We start from the raw sequence: 25,379 nt of genomic DNA, 5'->3' as shown, positions 1-25,379 counted from the left end.
CATTCATGTTGGAAAAATAAATTGCTACACACCTTTCCCAAGAATTGTAAAAGGAACTGTGGTCTAAATAACATTTAACCAACTGGGTTTTAATCTGGAGAATGTTTCAGCACAATTCTCTAATGTAATATTGCAGAGTAACATTTACAGCATAGTCTTGTTCCCGTTCACGTCAATGAAAATTTTTGCTGTTGACTTGAGTAGGAGCAGACTATGTACCATGTCAAAATTACTGTATTTAGCATTCCTGTTACGTTCCTAGAACCATGGAAATGGTAATCTAGGAGCAAATCTCATAGTCTTAACTAAGACAAAACTCCCACTGACATTAGTACAAGGACATCAGAATCTATAGACTGTGAATATAGAAAAAATAAGTTAAATATTAGTTAAAGAAGAAGAAAAGTATTAAGATTAGTCTGTAAACTGTAGGTTTCAGAGTAGCAGCCGTGTTAGTCTATATTCGCAAAAAGAAAAGGAGTACTTGTGGCACCTTAGAGACTAACCAATTTATTTGAGCCTTAGGATATTGGCTGGCTAAAGTTATCAGCAATAACTTCTTTAGCTCAGATTTAAGACACAGTAGCAGAAATATACATAGAATGAGATGAAAACAATAGTTTGAATTATTACTTGACATATTATATGCTTTACTTTGTGCTAGGCATCCAAATGGAATAGAGCGAAACTAATGTATCATGTCTGGTTTCATTTTCCCATCATTCAAATTATCTCCTTCACACAGGGTTTTGGTATTGCACTTCATGAGATGTGATAGGAGGTGGAGCTTCAGATGTGGTGAGGTCTTGGGAAAAGTCATGCATTTCTTCCTGTGATTATCCCCAGCCCGCTATTAAAGTTTATTCAGAAAACAGGAACTTAATTAGGATCCAGCTGAGCTCTGATTACTTTACAGTGCCCTGTGTTTTCAGTGCAGCAATGGTGGAGGAAGCTTTTGCAGTTAAACTTGTAAGTATTCTGAAAATGTCAGAGAGTTGAAAAGACAATGGGAGTGATACATTATATATATGATGTATAATTAATTATATTATCTGTATAATGTACAATTAATAAAAATGTATGTTTTTGTATCTATTGATTTTTATCCCTTTTGGTTAGATAAATATATGGCTAGACAGGGATTGGAGGCCCTGGAAAGGCATTGGACCTTCAGGGTACATAGTGGTATTGTTTTTTCCATATGTAGTGGCTGAGAATTCTACCTACCTTCCATGCTTATATGGCCCCAAATACCATAGTATATGAGCACCTTACAATCCTTTTGTATTTATCCTGACAATTTCCCGGTGAGGTGGGGAGGTGCTGTTATCCCCATATTACAGCTGAGGTGCAAAGAGACGGGGCTACACTGCATTTTAAAACCTGTAGTGGAGTGTCTCAGAGGCAGGGTTTACAGACTCAGGCTGTGGGGCTTGCACTACGGTGCTAAAAACAGATATGTAGATGTTCGCCTCTAGCTGGAGCTTGGGCTGCAAAGCCAGAGGAGTGGGATGGGCTTCAGAGCGCGAGCTCCAGCCCCAGCCAGAACCTCTACCCTGCTGTATTTAGTGCCATAGCACAAGCCCAGTGAGCCTGAGTCTGTGGATCCAGGCTCTGAGACTCACTGTTGTGGTGTAGACATACCCTAAGTGACTTGCCCAGGGCCACACAGGAAGGGTGTCTTCAAGTCCCAGGCTAGTTCCCTCACCATTGGACCATCCTTCTTTCATTTTGTTGTTCCTTCTTGTGTGAACTTGCTTGCTTCTGAAGTTTTTGAAAACTTATTTGTAACAAATGTTGCCACCATGGGTAAGAAACAGTACAGAACAAGGAAACTCTGAGTTAAAATAAACACATTTTCCACTCCATAAAGCTCAGACCACTGCATTTGTTTCATGAGTGGAATTCTACGTGATTTAAAAAATTACAAAGGGATGGGAGATTTAAAAACACTTTGCAACAATATTTATATAGCGTGGTTAGATGTTTGGCTGCATGTGTGTGTTCTTTCTGTGTTCTCTCTGTGTGTGCTGTCCCAGCTCTGCCACAGCAGACCTTGAGCGACCCTCCCAATGACTACAAGAGCCATGAAGGTACGAAGGCACCAGGCCAGGTTTATTGTCAGTGAAGCACGGTACTAGTATCTGGACTACTAATACATGTATGTCCATAACAATGGACCAGCTCAGTGAAAGGCAGGACTTTCTGTCCCTCCCTAGGCTAGACAAAGACATTCCCTCTGAGATACATCTTTATACCCCGATACAAACAAGTTGCATACTGCCCCTCTGACATAGTTAGTTACTGCCCCCCCTAGTTATTAGCCATCACCTTGTACAGGTTGGTTCAATCAGAACATCTTTATTACATACTATCATCCTGACCTTATCTTTTAGGAGGGGTCAGTGTTTTTAAATTAAAGTGTGTTCCTGTTATCCTTGGGGAATGTTTTTGTACCATCCTTGATATCGGGATGTGTTTGTGTGAGTTCTCTGTGCCTAGCACTTATTAGGAATGTGTATTTCTGCAATATCAGCCCTGTTCTTGCCAGATTCTGTGAGCAGGTCCTGCCTCTTGCTCACAGTTTGTCTTTGCTTTATATCAGTAAAGCTTTGACTACTACTTTAGCTCAGGCCTCATACCAGGCCTCTGATACAAGGGCTTATGTCTCAGGCTCGCTTCCTACTACATATAGTATCTGTCTCTCTCTTCCCTCCCCTGCCCTGCCACCTAGGTTTGTGTAGGGGGAGCCCATTAATACTACTTTAGTATTTTATTGGAATGGAATGTGAACACACTTTGTTCAGAGGATGGTTAATTGTATGCTTTGGGGATGTAGGGAGCTGCAGAGTACGAAAAAAATAGTGGATGAAGGGGATGTTGCATACAATGGCCTTTTAACAGCCTCAAAACACCCTCTGGATATCTCAGAAATTACAGATGGAAAAGGCCATGAGTCCAGCCCTGCAAGTGCAAGATTATTCCCTCCAGTTCTAGTGCTTTGTCCACTCTAATTTTAAGCCATTATATAGTAGTTAGTTGTGTGTTTCTCTTGAGTGCCATAATGAATGTGTATTTGAAAATCGTTCGTGAAATGATCCAGTACTTAAGGTCTAAAATAAGACCAAATGTGAATGGACAGGCCAGCTGGTACTTCGCAAAAGATCACAGTCATGGGGTGGTGTTTCTGCTGGTGATGGATGCAAAGTTTCAGCCTGGGATGGAATTCATTCCAGTATTTCGTTGCTGCTGCTTAAATATGCTAGATGCAAAGTGGGGCAGCTGCTGCTCACTTGGACAAATATGTATAAAAATATCTTACACTTCTGAGCATCTTGATGGATCTGGTTAATAATGTTTTTTATAGTATGTGTATGTATGTGTGTGTGTATGTGTATATATATGTAGGTATATATATAGTGTTTGTTTTTACACACATGCTCACTGAAGCCATGGCCATGTGCTGGTCTCAATGCATCAATGTTTATTTTATAATGAAATAAATAACTAAACCAGTAGCCTGATTACAGTGTTAGACTGTTCCTGCCCCGTCCCCCACAGGTTTACAAGGACTGGAGAGAGCACAAAGAGAATTCCCCCAAATCCTCCTACAACCAATTCTGAGCAGGTACAATGGGAGCCCTTTGTTGTGAATGCACAAACTTTTCAGGGCAAACACCAATGTCAGGGCTTAAAACATTTACATAAAAAGATTAGGTATGTTTTAATTAAAGTATAACTCTATTTTTTTTTTTTACTCTTTCTATATTCATTCTAAGCACTGTTAGCCTTGTAGCACTTTATATGAACTTGTGTTGTGGAGTTGGCTGTACCTTCCCAAGGGAAATAGGTATAACATGCGGTGTGTCTGAAAGGAAGGACAATCTTGTGGCTAAGGAACAGGATTGGAACTCGGAAGATCTGGGAAATAGTTCCCAGCTCTGCCGTGGACTTTCTTTGTTACCTTGGGCAAGTCACTTAATCTCTTGGTGCCTCACTTCCCCTTCTATAAAATGAGACTAATAATACTCCCTCTTTGTCACCTTTGTCTGCCTTGTCTGTTTAGACTGTAAGGTCTTTCGGGCAGGAATTGTCTTTTGGTATGTGTTTGTACAGTGCCTAGCACAATGGGACACACATTTCAGTTGGAGCCTATCGATGCTACTATAATTAAAATAATTAGGGCTGGTAGAAAATATTCTATCAAGAGTGTTTTACAATGGAAAATTGGGCTTTTGACAAAAAAATTTCTTTTTCAAGAAAAGTGTTTTGTCATCAAAATACTTTGGCCCAAAGTCAAAAGATCTTGAACGAAAACTTACGGGTTTCAGGTTTTCCCAAAAACATTAAAATTTCTGTGGGGAGAATATTTTCTCGGACCAGCTCTACAAATAAAAATATACCCAGATCATTCTGCTATATGAGTGAGATACTGGAGAGGGGGGCGGGGAGGTCAGCATTCTTAAATGTGTGAACTAAATACAGGATGGATTAATTGTGTGCAAATCATAGCAGTTAGTGCTGATAGGAAACCATTTTTATGTGTTAGTAATAGCAAAAGGAATTTGTTTCAGGGATTTTGTGGTTTGTGCTCTTACCACTTTTGAATGTTCTATCTCATGGAGTCTCTTCCCCACATCTCAGTCTTACCTAGAATATTTGTAATATAGACTTTCTTCAAGAGGATATGCATGTTCAGCATTTCCTTAATTTCTGAAACTTTCAGACATTCATAAGTCACAGGACAAAAACAAACAGTGAACACTGCATTCTTGTGACCTCTTATTGCTCAGCATAGTTGCCATTTTAAGCCCTTAACTGGCAAAAACATCACCTTAAACCCTTCTTACTTTTTTTAAAATAGGGCACTGAGGAAGTGCTTATGATTGTGCTTCTAAATTTGCAAAGCTCAGAGACAAGACCTGAGTGAAGGGTCTGGACTTCATTTTAAAGCACTCGGCAGTTTTATGAAAGCTGACTTAGCAAAAAAAAAATTATTGCAAGATGGTAATCAGCAGCTTAAGGACCTATTCAATAACAAGAAGTCGGATGTATAAAAACAGGGTGAATTTACATAAATGTAAGCAGGTGTTTTAAGTTTAAAGTTGATGATGGCTGCAAATGCCCATGTAGCTTAGGGTAGAATTGAGACCTGTGTCTCAGAAGAAAGCAGAAGTGCTATAGATAATTACAGAAGCATAATTACAAATATTCCAAGCTATGAGTGCATCCCTATGGGGAGAACTTTGGAGTGAGCTAAGCATTTGGACCACAATGTTCTATTCTGCATCGCTGACAAAGGGAAGCATTTTTGGTCTTGCACTTCACTCATTTTACAGTCACTTTCTAATTACATTTCTGTTCATTCTTATTAACATTGATTAAAAAAAAATCCTGGTAATTGTACAGATATGCTTAAGCAGTCTCATATCCTGTAAAAAGCAATTAACTTCAGTTGTACTGTTAATCTGGTCCAGTGCACACAATGTTTCCATTAAGAGTTCAGGGACATCTGAAGCTCTCAAAAAAAGGGAGGAGGCTTAGGTATAGAGGGGAACACTGCAAACTGTATTTGTGCATTATTCTGACTTAATGGATCTATTCTCAACATGCTTTTTAGTAACAGAAATAGGATCCTCTGCCTTCACTAGCATAGATAATATATTGTTACTAATTCCTATGTATTTCGTAAACGGGGGGACACAGGAATGGGAGTCAGGAGACCTGGATTTTTATTCCAGCTCTGTCACAGATGAACTATGTGAGCTTGGGCAATCACTTATGGCATGATCTTCTGAAGGGATGAATTAATGGGAGCTGAATGTGCTCAGCACCTCTGAAAAATCAGGCCTTAACCTCTCTTTGTCATACCATGCCCATCTATAAAATGGAGATAATAATGCATATCTACCTCCCAGGGATTTTTGTGCAATTTAACTGTTATGCAGTTTGAGATCCTTGGCTGATAAATATTAGAGAGATGCAAGGTATTATCATCATGGTCTACTTTCCATTCAAGATACTTTGCTTCACTAATGGCACATTTTGGAATAAGAAAACATGACTTGGTAGACAGTTTGGAATGCTCTTAGTATGCCATATTTCCCAGTCATTTCCATTTAGTATTGTTACAGACGACTGAATCACACAAGCCTATTTGAGAACGTCATGGATAGTGATATAATAAAAAGGGAAAATGTCATTTGAAATGCACCAATCTGCCTGTGTACATTGTTAACTACTAGAAGACAGAGTAATTACAAATTTTATAAAGTATTCTCTTCTCCATTATATACAATAATTCCATGGAAGTAAATGGAATTGCATGAGTGTAACCGAGGGCTTGTGGTCTTTTGGAGATGTGAGGCCAAAGCGGAATAGGATATGTCTTTTCAGAGCTGCTGTGTACTCAGAACTGGAGTAGAAGTCAATACATTATCTATGCTAGTGAAGTGGGAGCTGTGGATGCTTAGTAGGGATGGAAAGGGGTTTTGGTAGGTATCTATCTTGGTGAGATCCTGTGGAACTGATTATTTTAATGCTGCTGAGATTTGATTGGTGGTATTAATGATGTGTTAGGGTGCCTAGAGCCTTGGATAGGTATCTATCTTTTTAATTATTTAGTTATTTAAATCTGAATAAACACAGTAAAATAAAGGCACAGCTCCTTGCCCCAAAGAACTTAGTCTAATTTAGACATACATGGATGCGAGGGAGGGGAGAGAGAGAGTGACATCAATAATAACCCTAACCCAAACATGGCTACCCCCTGATACTTTTTCCTCAGATTTGTCACCTAAAAAGAATGGCTCAGGTTTGGGAATCTCCCTCACATCCTCAACCGTGAAGACCGATGCAAAGAATTCATTTAGTTTCTCTGCAATGGCCTTATCATCCTTGAGTGCTCCTTTAGCATCTCGATCGGCCAGTGGCCCCACTGGGTTGTTTAGGAGGCTTCCTGCTTCTGATGTACTTAAATTTTCTTTTGCTATTACTTTTTGAGTCTTTGGCTAGCTGTTCTTCAAATTCTTTTTTGGCCTTCCTAATTATATTTTTACATTTCATTTGCCAGAGTTTATGCTCCTTTCTATTTTCCTCATTAGGATTTAACTTCCACTTTTTAAAGGATGCCTTTTTGCCTTTCACAGCTTCTTTTACTTTGTTGTTTAGCCACAGTGGCTCTTTTTTAGTTCTCTTACCATGTTTTTTAATTTGGGGTATACATTTAAGTTGAACCTCTGTTGTGGTGTCTTTAAAGCAGTTTGCAGGGATTTGCTTTTGTTGCTGTAGTTTTTAATTTCTGTTTAACTAACCTCCTCATTTTTGTGTAGTTTCCTTTTCTGAAATTAAATGCTACAGTTGTCATAAATATAAAGGGAAGGATAAACACCTTTAAAATCCCTCCTGGCCAGAGGAAAAACCCTTTCACCTGTAAAGGGTTAAGAAGCTAGGATAACCTCTCTGGCACCTGACCAAAATGACCAATGAGGAGACAAGATACTTCCAAAGCTGGAGGGGGGAAAAAAACAAAGGTTTTCTCTGTCTGTGTGATGCTTTTGCTGGGAACAGAACAGGAATGGAGTCTTAGAACTTAGTAAGTAATCTAGCTAGATATGCGTTAGATTCTGTTTTGTTTAAATGGCTGATAAAATAAGCTGTGCTGAATGGAATGTATATTCCTGTTTTTGTGTCTTTTTGTAACTTAAGGTTTTGCCTAGAGGGATTCTCTATGTTTTGAATCTGATTACCCTGTAACATATTTACCATCCTGATTTTACAGAGGTGATTCTTTTACTTTTTCTTCAATTAAAATTCTTCTTTTAAGAACCTGATTGCTTTTTCATTGTTCTTAAGATCCAAGGGTTTGGGTCTGTGTTTACTTATGCAAATTGGTGAGGATTTTTATCAAGCCTTCCCCAGGAAAGGGGGTGTAGGGTTTGGGGAGGATTTTGGGGGGAAAGACGTTTCCAAGCGGGCTCTTTCCCTGTTCTATATTTGTTAGACGCTTGGTGGTGGCAGCAGTAAAATCCAAGGGCAAAGGGTAAAATAGTTTGTACCTTGGGGACGTTTTAACCTGAGCTGGTAAAAATAAGCTTAGGGGGTTTTTCATGCAGGTCCCAACATCTTTACCCTAGAGTTCACAGTGGGGAAGGAACCTTGACAACAGCGTTGGGTCACTGTGGTGTTTTCCCCACCACAGGGATCTTACATTTAATTATATTATGGTCACTATTACCAAGCGGTCCAGCTATATTCACCTCTTGGACAAGATCCTATGCTCCACTTAGAACTAAATCAAGAATTGCTTCTCCACTTGTGGGTTCCAGGACTAGCTGCTCCAAGAAGCAGTCATTTAAGTTGTCAAGAAATTTTATCTCCGCATCTTTTCCTGAGGTGACATGTACCCAATCAATATGAGGATAGATGAAATCCCCCATTATTATTGAGTTTTTTAAAATTTTAATAGGCTCTCTAATCTCCCTGAGCATTTCACGGTCACTATCACCATCCTGGTCAGGTGGTCGGAAATATATCCCTACTGCTAATTCTTATTATTAGAGCATAGAATAACTATTCATAGAGATTCTGTGCTACAGTTTGGTTCATGTAAGATTTTTACTTCATTTGATTCTACGCTTTCTTTCGCATATAGTACCACTCCCCCACCAGCACAATCTGTTCTGTCCTTCCGATATATTTTGTACCCTGGTATTACTGTGTCCCATTGATTATCCTCATTCCATCAAGTTTCTGTAATGCCTATTATATCAATATCCTCATTTAATATGAGGCACTCTAGTTCACCCATCTTATTATTTAGACCAGTGGTTCTCAAACGAGGGGCGCCGCTTGTTCAGGGAAAGCCCCTGGTGGGCCGGGCTGGTTTGTTTACCCGCTGCATCCACAGGTTTGGCCGATCGCAGCTTCCACTGGCCACAGTTTGCCCCTGCAGAAAGCGGTGCTGGCCGCCCTTCCTGCATCCCCCATTGGCCTGGAGCATTGAACCGCAGCCAGTGGGAGACGCGATCCGCCGCACCTGCGGACGCAGCAGGTAAACAAACCAGCCCGGCCCGCCAGGGGCTTTCCCTGAACAAGCAGTGCCCCTAGTTTGAGAACCACTGATTTAGGCTTCTAGCATTGGTATATAAGCACTTTGAAAACTTGTCACTTTTTAGCTGTCTCCCATTACATGATGTAATTGAATGAGACTATTTTTCATCTGACTGTTTCTGATCAGATCCTACCTGTATTTTATCATCTTCCATCCTCTCGTCCTTACTAGGACATAGAGAATCTCCATGAATAGATCCTCCCCTAAGTGATGTCTCTGTCCGAACCATGTGGTCCTCCGCACCTGTCGGCTTTCCTCCAGCCCTTTGTTTAAAAACTGCTCTATGACCTTTTTAATTTTAAGTGCCAGCAATCTAGCCCAATTCTAGCCCAAAATGAAACACATTGCCCACGTTACATCTGTTAGTGGTTACTAAATGTTGCTTTATATTGAAGAGAGCAATTCATGGGTGCAGCCACGCAGGAACCTAAAATGTCACAGGGAAGAGTCAGAAATTCTTATGTCAATGAATGCAACATTTGAAATTTTAGTTAGCTAAAATGTGTGAAAGTTCCCTAATGAGCAGGCATACAACGAGACCCGTGTGTGGAAGATTTTCAGATGAGTTTACTGACATTAGTTTACGGGAATAAAAAGGTTGTTTTTGGTCAAACTCATGCCACAATTTGGGGACTGTTCAACCATCAGCAATTCACATGTGTGTGTCTCTTAATGTGCATTTTAGGAAACTGCAGCATCTGAGTGTAACTCCATTTTGCATGGAGACAGCTGTTAGCCACTTAAACACAGAGTGGTATTCCAGTTTGGTGATAGATATGTGTGTATATCATGGATCAGAAAATATTGATTTACTGTAGGATTCTTTACAGGCATCTATTGCTGTGGTACTTGGCTGCATGTCTTCAAAATAAATACATCAGACACTAATTTAAACTGCCTGGAAGATGTAACATTAAACAAATGCTTAATCAAATAGATGTCATACACCATGTTCTGAAGGCCAACAAACTCAAGTTCTGGAAGGTGGCCGGGGGAGTGGGTTCCACAGCCAAGTGTTTTCCACAGAACCCCCCCACCAGTTCCAGCCCTCCACCATCCACATCTAAAGACTGTTGATAAATGAGATGTCAGCCATTGTTATCTGTAAGGTAGCTAGATCCCTGATTATATAGACCTCTACAGATTAGTACCAGTAACTTGAACTGCATTGGGAAAGAGATGGGAAGCCCCTGCAGTTTGCAGAGCATAGGTCTAATGTGTTCACTCTCCATTTAACTGATTAGATGGATTGCTGCATTCTGTACTGGCTGAAGCTTCAATTGGTGTTAGGCCACATCCATAGAGCACATTGTAGGGTACCAACCTAGAGGCAGGAAGATCCTGGAGAGATGTGGTACAGTCAGCATTATCAAGTCACTACACTTCTCTAAGAAGCCAAGAGCAGACAGGTCAAAAATAATTGAAAACGGCAAGCTTCTTTGACTAGGGAATGAGCAGACACAGCCCCCACCAATTCCTGACACTGATTCCCCTTCCAGTCAGACTCACCTCTATCTTTACAGGATAGTGTTTCAGTTGTGTCAGTCTCCTCCAGATCCATGTCTCAAGCAGGCACAGGGAAAGCAAAGAACCTGTGCCATCAGGATCTGACATAAAGGAGCCAAAGAGGTGTAATGTAGTGCATCGATGGCACTGGACTCATATTCAGCTGGTGAAATGACAGAATGGAACCTCTGAGAAACCACATGTGGGAATATGGATGGATGAGAAGTGACTCTTAGAGATGTCTTAGACTGGAAGGAATGAAGCCACTATCCCCATCTACCTTACCAGATCCTGCAAGCTTGTCAGAAATGTGTTCAGTACATTTTGGCCAGCTATATCAAAAGCTGTTGACAGATCTAATCAAATCAACTTAGACATTTAACCTTTAGAATTGACCCCTTCACGAACGTGGCAGGATCCTTTCCAAATTAGAATATCATTACAATAATACCTAAAACTAGAGTAGAGACTGGTATCATCAGTTGGGGCTTATAGGTGCTACTGGGTTGGAATACAAAAAATAACCAATAGTAAATACAACAGCATTATTATTATAAAAATGTAATAGAGAAGAGTGATTTCTAGTGTTTTCAACGGTTTTAGTGGAAGTGTTTTGATTATTAATTATATAGCTTTTGTACCTCAGTTAAAACAACACCACAGAAGAGAACGTATGTTGGATACTGCTTGCTTACTCATGTGGTGGACTTTTACAACGTGAAGTCACAACCTTAGATCTATTTTTTTTTCCCCTTGACAGAAAGATTTCGAGATTTACTGCTTCACCATTCAAGTCAGGACACAGAGATTCTACCCAACTTTCAACAAAGGAATTACCCCACGTAAGTAAATTGCCTCTTCAGGAAAACCAGTCTTTGTGAATTCATAGTGAGGGAGAGAAGCATTTATAGCAATATAAATGCTTTCAGCATAAGCTCCTAAGGCAGAGCTGTCAGGGAGCCTCCCATAGAATAAGCTTTGTGCTCTTCACAGCTGCAACAGGAAGAAACAGACATATCTTGCAAGTGCACCCAGCTGTCACAGCGGAGTCAGTGGCAGAGTGTGGATGATAAGCTACATGGATCAGTGTCTGGTGGAGCTTCATTTCACTTGACATTATATGTCGACATAGGCAGATGTTTTGTCACACTAATCCCCACTCTTGTCTTGTGGGATTCCATCATTCGTGCTGACAGACTCATTTGGATTTTAACAAGCTATCCTATGGAATCATGTGAGTGCTAAAAACAGTTTGACTGCCCTTGTTAGGGACACGTGGGCAGCCAAACCAAAGGAACAGCCGTGCATGCTAGGGAGCAAGCAGTACAGCATCCTCTCATGTTATGCTTCTCTATTATAAAAGCAATGCCATAAGTGATGTGGGGGAGTTAAGAGATTACCCCCGTTAGAAAGTTTCTGTCTTTCAGCCTCTAAATCCATTCAAAGATTTTAATGTGACGTATCTCCCTTAAACATTGCTCCCAACAAAAATCTCATACCGTGCAATAATGTGTCATTTTACTGAGTGTCTTGATTTAGTTGGGGTGGTCCTTCTTTGAGCAGGAGATGACCTCCTGAGGTCTCTTCCAACCCTAATCTTCTATGATTCTAATGCTATTCCTACAAAGCTAAAGAAAAGCAGAGTTAGATAATAAATAACATTTTTGCCGACTTAATTAAAACAAAGAGCAAAAAGAAAATTGAGTCACATGAAAAAAGAAGGAAAGTGCTTTCAGCAGAGGGTTGATATGAGTCAGTGAGGGGGAAAGACATGGGAAGGCTGTTCCAGATGGCAGGGGCTGCGGAAGTGAAGGTTCTTTCCCGAGCCATGGCCAGATTGCGTGGATGAATGGCAAGAAGGCCAATGTTAGATGAACAGGGGGAGCAGGGCTGGGGAGGAGAGGTACGTGAGAACGGCTGGAGCAAGTCCAAGAGTAGTTTTGAAAACAAGCGGGCGATTTTTTAACTGAATCCTGAAATGAATGGGAAGCTGTTTGCTGTGAGAACGTAACTCTTGTGTACTGTAAATTAAAATTTCAGGCTTAATTTCAAAATGGGATTAAAGTGCACTATGGAATTTTAATGCGCAGCAGCAGGGTCCACATTGGTAGTTAATGTGTGGCAGGGTAGTGCAAGCTAGATTTACACCCAGCTTGCTGTGCACCAAGTTTGTATGGGCAAGTCCTTATTTTTCTAGAACATGCAATAATTAAAGAGTTAGATGTTCATGACTTGCTGAAAAAAAGACATGTCCCATGAGCACAAAAATCTTAAAATACCTAGGGTAAAATCGTGGATTCACTGAAGTTGATGGAAAGTCAGCGCCATTGACTGTCTGAAAGCCAGTATTTCATTGCCAAAACCTACCTGTTTTGTGGATTTGTACTGCAGACCATCATCAGAGTATCTCAGTGCCTTCCATGTAAAACAGATGGGATAACAATATTCCTAGTAACCTTTATGGAGGCTCTGGTTGGGCTCCCTTTTTGTAGTATTGACACTGTTTGGGCTATGGTCAGTTTTTAGTTTTGGTTTGTTGCTTCGTTGCACTCTTGAATAGTTTTGCCCATAGTTCTCTTCTTTGCCTTGCCCTTCCCTTTTTGGTTTCACAGGCACGTTCTCTTCCCCGGTGTAATTTGCTTGGTTCTAATTATAGCAGTGATGACACTGGCGGACCGATTCAATTATGTTCGTGTTCTATAAAGAATTATGTACTGAGGAATAAACAAAGACATAGGTGTTTTTATTTTTTGCAGTCAAGGTCTCTGACTATGTCACTGTGTAAAAACAGTAAGATTTATGGCTGGTATTCCTGAAGGTACAGTATACTTGTAGTGTAACTAATGGCTAGGTCTGCAGAGATGCTGAGCAGTTGCAATTCTTTGCTGAAGTCAGTGAGAACTGCAGGTCCTCAGCCTCTCTGAAAATCATGCAGTAAATTATTTGCACCAGAATCTCAAGCTGTTTATATTACTGAGCTGTAATGCTGTTTTAAATTGTAATGTTCCCGCATTATCGTACAACAATATGATTGGCTGAACATGTACCATTGCTTGACTAGAATGATTGATCCTAACACATGGAATCAGCCAGGGTTTGGCAGCTAATTAAAAAAATTCTTTACAGATGTTTTCATAAGTAATTGACTGCCGCTTATAATGTCATTAATCAGTACAAAATTGTTTGCTTGTTACCGACACGAGTCATTGGCTGCAGTTCATTTACAAACTGGTTGGTGATTATTGATGCATCCTGATTTCTCTGGGAGTTCTGGTAGAAGCATACATTTGAGCTCATCAATATGGGGAACGTAGTCAGCCTCATAATATAGGCCATACCCTCATTCCCCTTTAACCTTTTTCCTATTCTGTGCCGATTTCCATTGTATGGAAGTTGAGACCATATAAAGCCAGATCCTGTAAATCAGCACCTCTGCATTGACTTCAGTTGAACAACACTTCTTTGCATTAGCTGAGGATCTGGCCCATAAATTCATCTTAATATGAAGGCGTCATGGGATCTAGGTAGTTTGCAGAACTCATAGAGAGAAAGCCTGGAAACAAGAAAGGAAAAATTGTGAATAGCTTAACTAAGTAATGTCCAGTGGTGGGAGGGTGAACGTGAGACCAGCTGACAAATATTCGATGGGTGTAAGCACCAAAGAAAGAGAATGGGAACTAAAGATCCCTAGCACCTCTCTCTAGGTCCTTGCTACCTCATAGTCTCAGGTTCTCGCTTTACTAATGTAATAAGTTTATGAATTCTGAGCTTGTCAAGTCACCTGTCTGTGCCTGCTGTCTGTGGCAGTGAAAAAGGAGAAGAGAGAAAGGAGGGTTGTAAGCAGATTCATAGTTAGTGTCATAAATATAAAGGGAAGGGTAAACCCCTTTGAAATCCCTCCTGGCCAGGGGAAAGCTCCTCTCACCTGTAAAGGGTTAAGAAGCAAAGGTAACCTCGCTGGCACCTGACCAAAATGACCAATGAGGAGACAAGATACTTTCAAAAGCTGGGAGGAGGGAGAGAAACAAAGGGTCTGTGTGTCTGTCTATATGCTGGTTTCTGCCGGGGATAGACCAGGAATGGAGTCTTAGAACTTTTAGTAAGTAATCTAGCTAGGTATGTGTTAGATTATGATTTCTTTAAATGGCTGAGAAAAGAATTGTGCTGAATAGAATAACTGTTTCTGTCTGTGTATCTTTTTTGTAACTTAAGGTTTTGCCTAGAGAGGTTCTCTATGTTTTTGAATCTAATTACCCTGTAAGGTATCTACCATCCTGATTTTACAGGGGGGATTTCTTTATTTCTATTTACTTCTATTTTTATTAAAAGTCTTCTTGTAAGAAAACTGAATGCTTTTTCATTGTTCTCAGATCCAAGGGTTTGGGTCTGTGGTCACCTATGCAAATTGGTGAGGCTTTTTATCCAACATTTCCCAGGAAAGGGGGGGTGTAAGTGTTGGGAGGATTGTTCATTGTTCTTAAGATCCAAGGGTCTGGGTCTGTAGTCACCTAGGCAAATTGGTGAGGCTTTTTACCAAACCTTGTCCAGGAAGTGGGGTGCAAGGTTTTGGGAAGTATTTTGGGGGGAAAGACGCGTCCAAACAGCTCTTCCCCAGTAACCAGTATTAGTTTGGTGGTGGTAGCGGCCAATCCAAGGACAAAGGGTGGAATATTTTGTACCTTGGGGAAGTTTTGACCTAAGCTGGTAAAGATAAGCTTAGGAGGTTTTTCATGCAGGTCCCCACATCTGTACCCTAGAGTTCAGAGTGGGGGAGGAACCTTGACAGTTAGTTATTACAGTAGCGCATAGGGTCCAACTAAGAATGTTGCCCCACTGTGCCAGGCACTATACAAACACAGAGTAGTACCTGGTTCCTGCCCCTGGCCCTTCAACCCTACCCACCTCACAGCTTGTTCTGCTCCTTCTTCAGCAATGTGAGGCATCTTTTGTTTGGACAGGGGCCCATGGAATAGGAAAGAGGCACTCAGATTAGGGATTGGTGGGGTGGGAAGGACAGATAAGAGGAGCAGACCTTGGACAGAAGAAGTGGGACTGGATGGTATGAGGTAAAAAAACAACAATGTGAGCACCCCCAAACTGGGCAGCAGCATGATGGAGTGAGAATGAGAGACTGCAACAGGAGTGCTGTTGCTCCAGAGTCCAGTAGGGTTGGAGTTAGATCTACGAAGCAGCTTTCCTGCAGGAAGCAGCTCAAATTAACGTTTAAAGTGTCTAATGGTGACCAAAGGCAGCATCAGTGGGTTTTGAAATGAGCTGCAGGCATTGATGTTGGAATGGAAATGAAAATCAATTTCACATTAGCAGCCATCTATACGTGCATTAAGTTTTGTATTGTTGCTTTGAATTGGACAAGAATACAACATACACACAAGGGTCAAAAACCTCAAATAGTACTGTAAAACCCTGCAATGGACAAATGCTTGTTGCATTGACTTCGGATGTTTGATGTTACCGTCCTTTAAACTTTGGCAATGCTTATGCAGTCTGTCATTTCCCCTGCAGCAGAATAATTTGTAAACTCATTGGTGATGACTATGGTTTCACATGGTATTCTGATCCCTAATGTGACTGTGACATGAATGGGAGGTACCAAACTTGGTACTTTTTTCACACAATACACAATTAACCTGTGGAGCTCATTGCCACATGATATCACTGAGATCAAGAGCTTAGGATTCAGACAGGAACCAAGTATTTATATGGATATCCAGAAGTGTATTAGTAAATACTAAAGAAATAAGCATTTTTGAAAGGGATATAAACCTTCATGCTTCAGGGCTTAATTCTATTCTGTTCCGTTCTGGTTCTTACACCGCACTCACCACTGTAGTATCTGAGCACCTTCCAGTAGTGCATTAAGCAATGTGACTAACATCTGTCATTGTTAGTTCTCTCATCCTCTCCTCCCTCAGGGGGAGCAGTGTGGGGGGGTATTTTATTTTAGATTTTTTTTAATAATAACAATACATAAATACACTCATGTTGCTCTGTGTTTGTTAGAAAAGGCAAAGAAATGGTGTACAAGCTGGGGAGTTTTGTGATAGTCCTTAATTCCTGGGAGAGTTCATTCCACAGTGTTGGGCCAACCCCCGAGAGAGCTCTGTCTCCTCTCCACTGTCTCCAGCCTCTAACTATTGGGACTTAACTATTTAGGCTTTCCCTGGGGTAGGTTATCCCATAACTACCAACTGGAGGGTTTCTTGAACCCTCCTCAGAAGCAGCTTGTACTGACCACTGTCACAGACAGGATACTGGGCTAGATAGGCTAGTCTGAACCAATATGACAGGTTTCAGAGTAGCAGCCGTGTTAGTCTGTATTCGCAAAAAGAAAAGGAGTACTTGTGGCACCTTAGAGACTAACCAATTTATTTGAGCATGAGCTTTCGTGAGCTACAGCTCACTTCATCGGATGTAGCTCACGAAAGCTCATGATCAAATAAATTGGTTAGTCTCTAAGGTGCCACAAGTACTCCTTTTCTTGATCCAATATGGCAATTCCTACATACCAAATTTCCTATGGTAACTTTTAGAGAATGGGGCTTATGGTTACGAAATCAAAGGCAGGCATCATTTGAAGCTGCCGCCTCCCCAGGAAGCCCACCCACAATGTAAAATATTTTTAGGAACAAAACCCAACTGTTAGCGCAAGTTAAAACATCCTGCCATGTGAGAATTCTCACATCCTAATACAAGCATAAAGCACACAGCTGGGGATGCCATAGGGTGGTTAAACAGGGTGAGGCACATAGCACACAGAATAGTAACAGCCTGGTAAGAGTCTGTGCACAGGAACTGAAACATATAAATGACTAGGACCTGTTCTTCCACTCACACTAGTGTATATCAGGAGTAACTCCATCTTCAACGAGTACTACATATGTGCAAATTCGGGTCCTTTAAGTTCACATCTGCAGTGTCCACACTGGGAAGTTACCGTGCAGCACTTTGGTGCGCGCTGCTGTTCACACCCCGGAGTCTGAACTGCAGGGCAGTGTAGCCATGCCCTTAGGCTCCTAACTCACTTCGCTGCTTTTGAAAATGTTGCCGTTAGCATAGTCTTGTAAGAGCACACCTCAAGGTAATTATGAGATCTAATTTGACTCAATATCCTGCCTACCTTATGAGATGTCCGCCTTTTACACATGAATCCACAAATGAGGCAAGAGTGAGCAGCTGACACTAACTATAAAAGATTGGTCTTGAAGAAGACAAAATTATGTTCATTAATCAAGTTGTTGACTCTGACACTTGAACAATTCTCAGAGAACATCCAGCTTAGTTCTAAATATCATGGGCCTGATTGTCCTCTCACTTACACCCATATAATTTCCCATTGACTTTAGTATAGTTACTGCTGATGTGCCCTGCTGTGAGTGAGAGGAGACTCAGCATTCATGTAATCATCTCACATTGCCTAATGACAAACTTCTGAAAGGGGCCAAATTGGACGCTTGTCAAAGATAAAAAGAAAATGATCAGGGGGAAAAATATAAAAGAGCTGAGAGTCACTGCATTTGAATAGGGAATTATGTTGTTAAGTGAAGCATGCTAGAAAGAAGGTAATACGGCACAGAACTGTGCTAATTAGAGACATACCAAGCCCTTGCATACAATATTCTCAGCACCATCCACTTCTAGCAACTTTCTTCCTACTTAAAAGTTACCTGAAAAGAAATAATTAAACCAGGTTTGTGGCCCTTTTGCATCCTCGTGATATTACAGAAGGCCTGATACAATGTTTTCAAGTATGTTGTGTTTTTCTCTATTTGTTTTTACCATAGAAATACCAGTAATGTCAAGTCTTATTTTCCCTGCCTTGGAAGGAAGCTTCTTGGGTGATTCGTAGATTTTAAGCCTAGAAGGGACCATTATGATCATTTAATCTGACCTACTACATAAGACAGGTCATATAGCTTCACCTGGTAATTTCTGCTTCAAGCCCATTACTTGTTTGACCTAGCGCATGTCTTTTAGAAAGATATTCAGTCTAGTTTTAAAGACTTCAAGTGATGTAAAATTCACCACCTCTGTAGGTAACATTTTAGGTAGCAGCAGTACCCTGATCAATGACATTGCTACAATCTGGAGAAGGCTACAGGCCCAGCTGAGGGCAGTTACACACTTTCTGTTGGGGGATTGTGAGCACCTGGGTGGCAATCACTGGGCTAACAAGGTAACTGGGGAGAATATAAGAGGAAGAAACAGAAGGCCAGGGTGCAGCTTACAGGTTGGGCTGGGGCTGGGGTGCGGGCTGCAGGCAAGCTTACCCTTACTATAAACCTGGATTGCATGGTTCAGTACAGACCCGTTTACGCGTGAATCCGTTTAACGCGTGGTAGCACCATGCCTCCCAGTGCTACCTGTTTAACACACGGTACAGGAACTTGCTATGTAGCACTACAGATTTGCTCACTAACTCACTGACATAGAAATCAACAGGAAGTGCAGAGCGGAAACGTGTTGTACGTCTTTACCGCCGACTGGGGGGGCGAAGGGGCCGCGCTTTAAGGACGGTCCTTTGCTGCGGCAGTGCTGGGCTGCTGCCGGGGGTGGGTGGGGAGGGCGCAGCAACGTTAAAGTGCTGGCATGGCAAAGGACCCTGCAGCGTTTTAAGGTCCCTGCCCCCTTTGCCCCCTCCTCGGCCGCTGACGTGTGGGGATGGGGGGCAAAGGGAGCAGCTGTGCTGGCGATTTAAAAGGGCCCGGGGCTCCAGACACTGCTACCGCAGCAGCAGCATCCAGTGCCCCGGGCCCTTTAAATCGTCACGGGAACCCCGGGCAGCGCAGACCAGGTGGCCTGGAAGGGCTGCCTGGGGATGCTGACCCCTAACCACGCCCCTTCCGCCCAAGGCCCCACCCTTCCGGGGGCCAGAGCCCCCCCCACCCTCTACCAGTAAGTGTCCTGAGTTACTTTCACCCCTGTGTAGTAATAAATGTGTTTTAATTAGATTACACATTTAAATTTATATTCTTGCAAAGCGTCGTTAACAGATAGGCCTGCAGTATTTGGTATGCTGTGAATACGTATATAATCCTAGATAATTATACATGAATATATATAGATATCTTAAGATATTTCAGCATGGCTCTCTTAACCCGCTTTTTGTTAATACGAGGTCATGACGGCTTGACTCCCGACATCTGCGCGAAAACAGGTCTTACTGTATTACTATGTAAGAGAGGAATAAATACTCATCTCAGTGAGAGACAAACAGCCTTCTGTGTGCTTGTGAAACTACTTGACCTAGCCAGGGAGTGAGATTCACTGGGTAGTGCCAGAGGCACCCTGTGATACCCTCAGTGTTCAGAATCGGGGCCTTTTTTCAAGTCTGAATTTGTCTAGCTTCAGCTTCTAACTATTGGATCTCTTTATGCCTTTTTCTGTGAGATTAAAGAGCCCCCTACTATCAGAAATCCCTTCCCTATGTAGATAATTGTAGCCTGTGATCAGTTCACCTCTTAACCTTAATTTGGCTAAATTAAATGTAGGCCCCTTGTTCGAGGAGCTATCAGAGGTATCCTGATTAGACAGGTCTCTCTACACCAGGGTTTCCCAACGACCGGTTCGAGAAATCTTCCTGACGCAATTTAGGAAGGCAGCAAACTGGTCCCTGGTTTCAGAAAGGTTGAGAAACACTGCTGTGTGCTGGTTTTGAAGGACTGCAAATTCCATGATGCAGTGGTGGGCATCTGCTGGGGCTGGACTGAGCTTCCTGGGTCAGAAGCTGCTGCAGAAGGGTTAGCAGGCTCCATTTCCCAGGCAGGGAACTGGAGCAGAGAGCTGCTGCTCTGTGGGGTCTGGGCCAGGAAAAAGCTGTGACAGGGCCCTTTTGTTGAGTTGCCAGGGTTGAAGACACACGACCAAGGGTAAAACTACATTACAATTGACAACTTGTCAGTGTTGAGCCCTAGGTCATGGACTCCTTCGCCACAGCTAGGCACTGAGAGCGGCAGCTATTGGTTGTGCGGCAGATGACTGAGGAAAGAGTGAGTTACTGCTGAGCTACACTCTCTGGGTTTCAGAGTAGCAGCTGTGTTAGTCTGTATCCGCAAAAAGAAAAGGAGGGCTTGTGGCACCTTAGAGGCTAACAAACTTATTTGAGCATAAACTTTCATGAGCTACAGCTCGCTTTATCGGATGAATGCAGTAGAAAATACAGTGGGGAGATTTTATATACACAGAGAACATGAAACAATGGGTGTTACCATACACGCTGTAACGAGAGTGATCAGGTAAGGTGAGCTATTACCAGCAGGAGAGGAAAAAAAAAAACCTTTTGTAATGATAATCAAGGTGGGCCATTTCCAGCAGTTGACAAGAACGTGTGAGGAACTGTAAGGGGGAAATAGTTCTACTTTGTGTAATGACACATCCACTCCCAGTCTTTATTCAAGTCTAATTTAATTGCAAATTAATTCCAATTTAGCAGTCTCTCGTTGGAGTCTGTTTTTGAAGTTTTTTGGTTGTAATATTGTGACTTTTAGGTCTGTAATCGAATAACCAGAGAGATTGAAGTGTTCTCCGACTGGTTTTTGAATGTTATAATTCTTGATGTCTGATTTGTGTCCATTTACTCTTTTACGTAGAGACTGTCCAGTTTGACCAATGTATATGGCAGAGGGGCATTGCTGGCACCTGATGGCATATATCACATTGGTAGATGTGCAGGTGAACGAGCCTCTGATAGTGTGGCTAATGTGATTAGGCCCTATGATGTTGTCCCCTGAATAGATATGTGGACACAGTTGGCAACTGGCTTTGTTGCAAGGATAAGTTCCTGGGTTAGTGTTTTTGGTGTGTGGTTGGTGGTGAGTATTTGCTTCAGGTTGGGGGCTGTCTGTAAGCAAGGACTGGCCTGTCTCCCAAGATCTGTGAGAGTGATGGGTCGTCCTTCAGGATAGGTTGTAGATCCTTGATGATGCTCTGGAGAGGTTTTAGTTGGGGGCTGGAAGTGATGGCTAGTGGCGTTCTGTTATTTTCTTTTTTGGGCCTGTCCTGTAGTAGGTAACTTCTGGGTACTCTTCTGGATCCGATGAAGTGAGGTGTAGCTCACAAAAGCTTATGCTCAAATAAATTTGTTAGTCTCTAAGGTGCCACAAGTACTCCTTTTCTTTTTACTCTCTGGGTTGAAGAGGATGTGTTAAGACTCAGTGTAGCTACATTAAATCTAAGAAGAAATTGGGGGGGGTGGGGGGCTTATGATATGGGCTCTTGCTTTCTGATATAACACATTACTGCCCGCTAGTACTGTGCAGCATAGGATGTCACAATACAGAATTGCCTCACTCCTCCTTGTTTCACTCGGGACTGCCTTTGCCAGACTTACTGAGTGCTGGCCTGAACTGCTGCCCACCCAGCACGCCAACGCAAGAGAAGGCCCAGGATTGTAAACTTAAGGGAGCGTACGCGCTCAGGGACGGGGTGAGTCTCTGCATAATGCTAAGAGTGTTGGCGAGGTGTATGTTGCCTTTGACTATTAGTTGTACTATTGCAGCACCACCTACTGACCAGGTACAATTGTAACAGTTACCCTATATTCATCTGTTGCATTTCCCTCTATATGTTGCTCAGATAACTTTTGGTGAGCACAGCAGTCATCTACAGAGTTTCAGGATCACATGGCTATCCATTACAGCCCATGCACATTTTGATGGCTCCATTCATGTTTCATTTGTCTTTGTGGGTTCCTTTTTTGTGGGTTTTTATGGCAAATTTATTTGCCTTTTGTAGACAGCAAAAAGAAATGGTTTTTTTTAGGAGGGATTTTAACAAGAAGAAGGTTGCTTGGTGGAGAAATTGAGAGGATGCCCGTATGAAAAGGGGAGGAGAAACCACAGTATGCATCCGATGAAGTGAGCTGTAGCTCACGAAAGCTCATGCTCAAATAAATTGGTTAGTCTCTAAGGTGCCACAAGTACTCCTTTTATTTTTAAGGGATGGTTGAGGCTTGTGGTGTTAGTGGACTAGAGGGAGCTGGGGTGAAGTAACACAGTAGAAGACAGGGCAGGGTGGTGTGGTGTGGCAAGAACTTGAATGCAAGAGCAAGGAGTTTGAACTAGATACAGAGGATGAAGGGGAAGCAGTGAGGGGAAATTCCATGGGACAGTTGCTTGTGAGAGGTTCCCAGAATTGTGCCAATGTTTATAATTAAGCAGTAATTATTAGTTATTATTATTTATATTTAGGTAGCATCCAGAGTTCTCACTCAGGTTTGGGACTTCATAATTCTGGCCCCTGTGCTAACAGATTGGTTAAAAGAAGGATCTTGTCCTGAAGATCTTACTTTGAATCCTGATTCTAAGAAGTGCTCCTTAGATCTATGATATTATATTGGTGAAGCCTATCACGCCTTCCGATTATAACCAAATTGTGCTAATAACTGGTATCCAGGTGAAAAAGATCACGGCGTAGCAGTATCCATGTTAATAAAAGTGCAAGGATTGTGTCTGGATTAGGCAAAACCACAAAGGATTGTGGGATTAGAATCAAAGAAAGAAACAGCACAGCTGCAAGTTTTGGGGCCCCAGATAGAGAAAGGGCAAGAACTCCGCCCTGTCCTTTGCCTGCTGGGGCCCTGATCCTACAATGAACTCTGTGTGGACAGATTTCTGCTGAATTCAGTGTAGGTTACATCAGAATCTGTAGAGTCAATGGAGCAGTACATGAAGCTCATTCCAGGAGCAGTGTTAGTCTTAAAAATGGTAGTAGTAGATTTCAGATAATACAAATGCAAGTATTAAAAAGGTAGGATGAAATCTTTACCCACTGAAGTCAGTGGAGTTTTGCTATTGACTTCAAGGGAGATAGGATTTCACCCACAGTCTAACAAATTTTGAAGATGCAATTACAAACACTTTGAAAAGGTAGATGTGAGAGAAAATCTTCTGTGCACTGGGAGTTTAATTTTACATGTATATTAGCTGTTTTAAAGTTCCATGTGGCTACATATGCTTTTTTAAGCTTTAAGTCATCTAAATTTCAACAGTTCGACTTTAGCTTTGGTGGTCTGTATAGTACAACATAGTTGAACTGTTTTATTCAAAGCCTTTCATCACTCCTAATTGAGGGTGGGGTTTGCTAACTGGAAATAAAAGATTCATAAAACTTTCAAAATATCTGGGAGATGAAATCATGAATTTGTTTAAAAATGACTAATATAAGACAGCCATAATAGTGTATAGTATATTACTTTTGTTGGTGGAAGGGAGAAGCTTTTTTGTTTTACAGAGCTAAGGAGGAGCTGTGGGATCTTGGGACCAACACTGTTAAAACAGCACTGCAAATATCATGCAAGATAGGACATTACAACTGATTTGATTTTGCTTATTTGGTGATATAAAAAACAATTGTTTTTTTGATAAAACTGTGTGCATACTGATTTAATGTATACCTGCCCCCAGTGAGGGTAATTAACCACTTACAGAGGGATGTGATGGAATCTCATGTAGATGAGGTGGTTATCTACAGCTGAGATTAGAAGGAACACCCTCGCACAATTTGTCATCGTACTTTGGTCCCTATAGAAGGCTGGGCTAACTGCAAACCCAGCAAAGTGTAGGATAGGAACAGAAGAGACAACCTATTTGGGTTTCAGAGTAGCAGCCATGTTAGTCTGTATCCACAAAAAGAAAAGGAGGACTTGTGGCACCTTCAGAAAAGGAGGACTTTGACTCCCTCAGGGAACTGATGGGCAGGATCCCCTGGGAGAATAACATGAGGGGGAAAGGAGTCCAGGAGAGTTGGCTGTATTTTAAAGAATCCTTATTGAGGTTACAGGGACAAACCATCCCGATGTGTAGAAAGAATAGTAAATATGGTAGGCTACCAGCTTGGCTTAACAGTGAAATCCTTGCTGATCTTAAATACAAAAAAGAAGCTTACAAGAAGTGGAAGATTGGACAAATGACCAGGGATGAGTATAAAATATTGCTCGGGCATGCAGGAGTGAAATCAGGAAGGCCAAATCACACCTGGAGCTGCAGCTAGCAAGAGATGTTAAGAGTAACAAGAAGGGTTTCTTCAGCTATGTTAACAACAAGAAGAAAGTCAAGGAAAGTGTGGGCCCCTTACTGAATGAGGGAGGCAACTTAGTGACAGAGGATGTGGAAAAAGCTAATGTACTCAATGCTTTTTTTGCTTCTGTCTTCACGAACAAGATCAGCTCCCAGACTGCTGCACTGGGCAGCACAACATGGGTAGGAGGTGACCAGCCCTCTGTGGAGAAAGAAGTGGTTCGAGACTATTTAGAAAAGCTGGACGTGCACAAGTCCATGGGGCCGGATGCGCTGCATCCGAGAGTGCTAAAGGAGTTGGCGGCTGTGATTGCAGAGCCATTGGCCATTATCTTTGAAAACTCATGGTGAACGGGGGAAGTCCCGGATGACTGGAAAAAGGCTAATGTAGTGCCCATCTTTAAAAAAGGGAAGAAGGAGGATCCTGGGAACTACAGGCCAGTCAGCCTCACCTCAGTCCCTGGAAAAATCATGGAGCGCGTCCTCAAGGAATCAATTCTGAAGCACTTAGAGGAGAGGAAAGTGATCAGGAACAGCCAGCATGGATTCACCAAAGGCAAGTCATGCCTGACTAATCTAATTGCCTTCTATGACGAGATAACTGGTTCTGTGGATGAAGGGAAAGCAGTGGACGTGTTGTTCCTTGACTTTAGCAAAGCTTTTGACACTGTCTCCCACAATATTCTTGCCAGCAAGTTAAAGAAGTATGGGCTGGATGAATGGACTAT

At 41.9% G+C, this 25,379-nt stretch overlaps 1 protein-coding gene and 1 non-coding gene across 4 annotated transcripts in view; both read left to right on the top strand.

Moving 5' to 3' along the window:
- The window catches only part of NOX4 (NADPH oxidase 4), a 173,598-nt gene that overhangs the window by 79,178 nt on the left and 69,041 nt on the right, over nt 1-25,379 (top strand). For all 3 annotated transcript variants that reach the window (XM_075126592.1, XM_075126595.1, XM_048841953.2), the window contains one exon: nt 11,379-11,460. In XM_075126592.1, the coding sequence (XP_074982693.1) occupies nt 11,379-11,460 (82 nt within the window). The remainder of the gene's footprint in view (nt 1-11,378; nt 11,461-25,379) is intronic.
- On the top strand, nt 19,258-19,407 carry LOC125630708 (small nucleolar RNA SNORA76). The gene has a single exon (XR_007354760.1). It is a non-coding gene; the product is annotated as a small nucleolar RNA SNORA76 (small nucleolar RNA).

Source organism: Caretta caretta, chromosome 1, assembly GCF_965140235.1.
Source record: "Caretta caretta isolate rCarCar2 chromosome 1, rCarCar1.hap1, whole genome shotgun sequence".
Lineage (NCBI taxonomy): Eukaryota > Metazoa > Chordata > Testudines > Cheloniidae > Caretta > Caretta caretta.
This window is presented reverse-complemented; position numbering and strand designations above follow the sequence as displayed.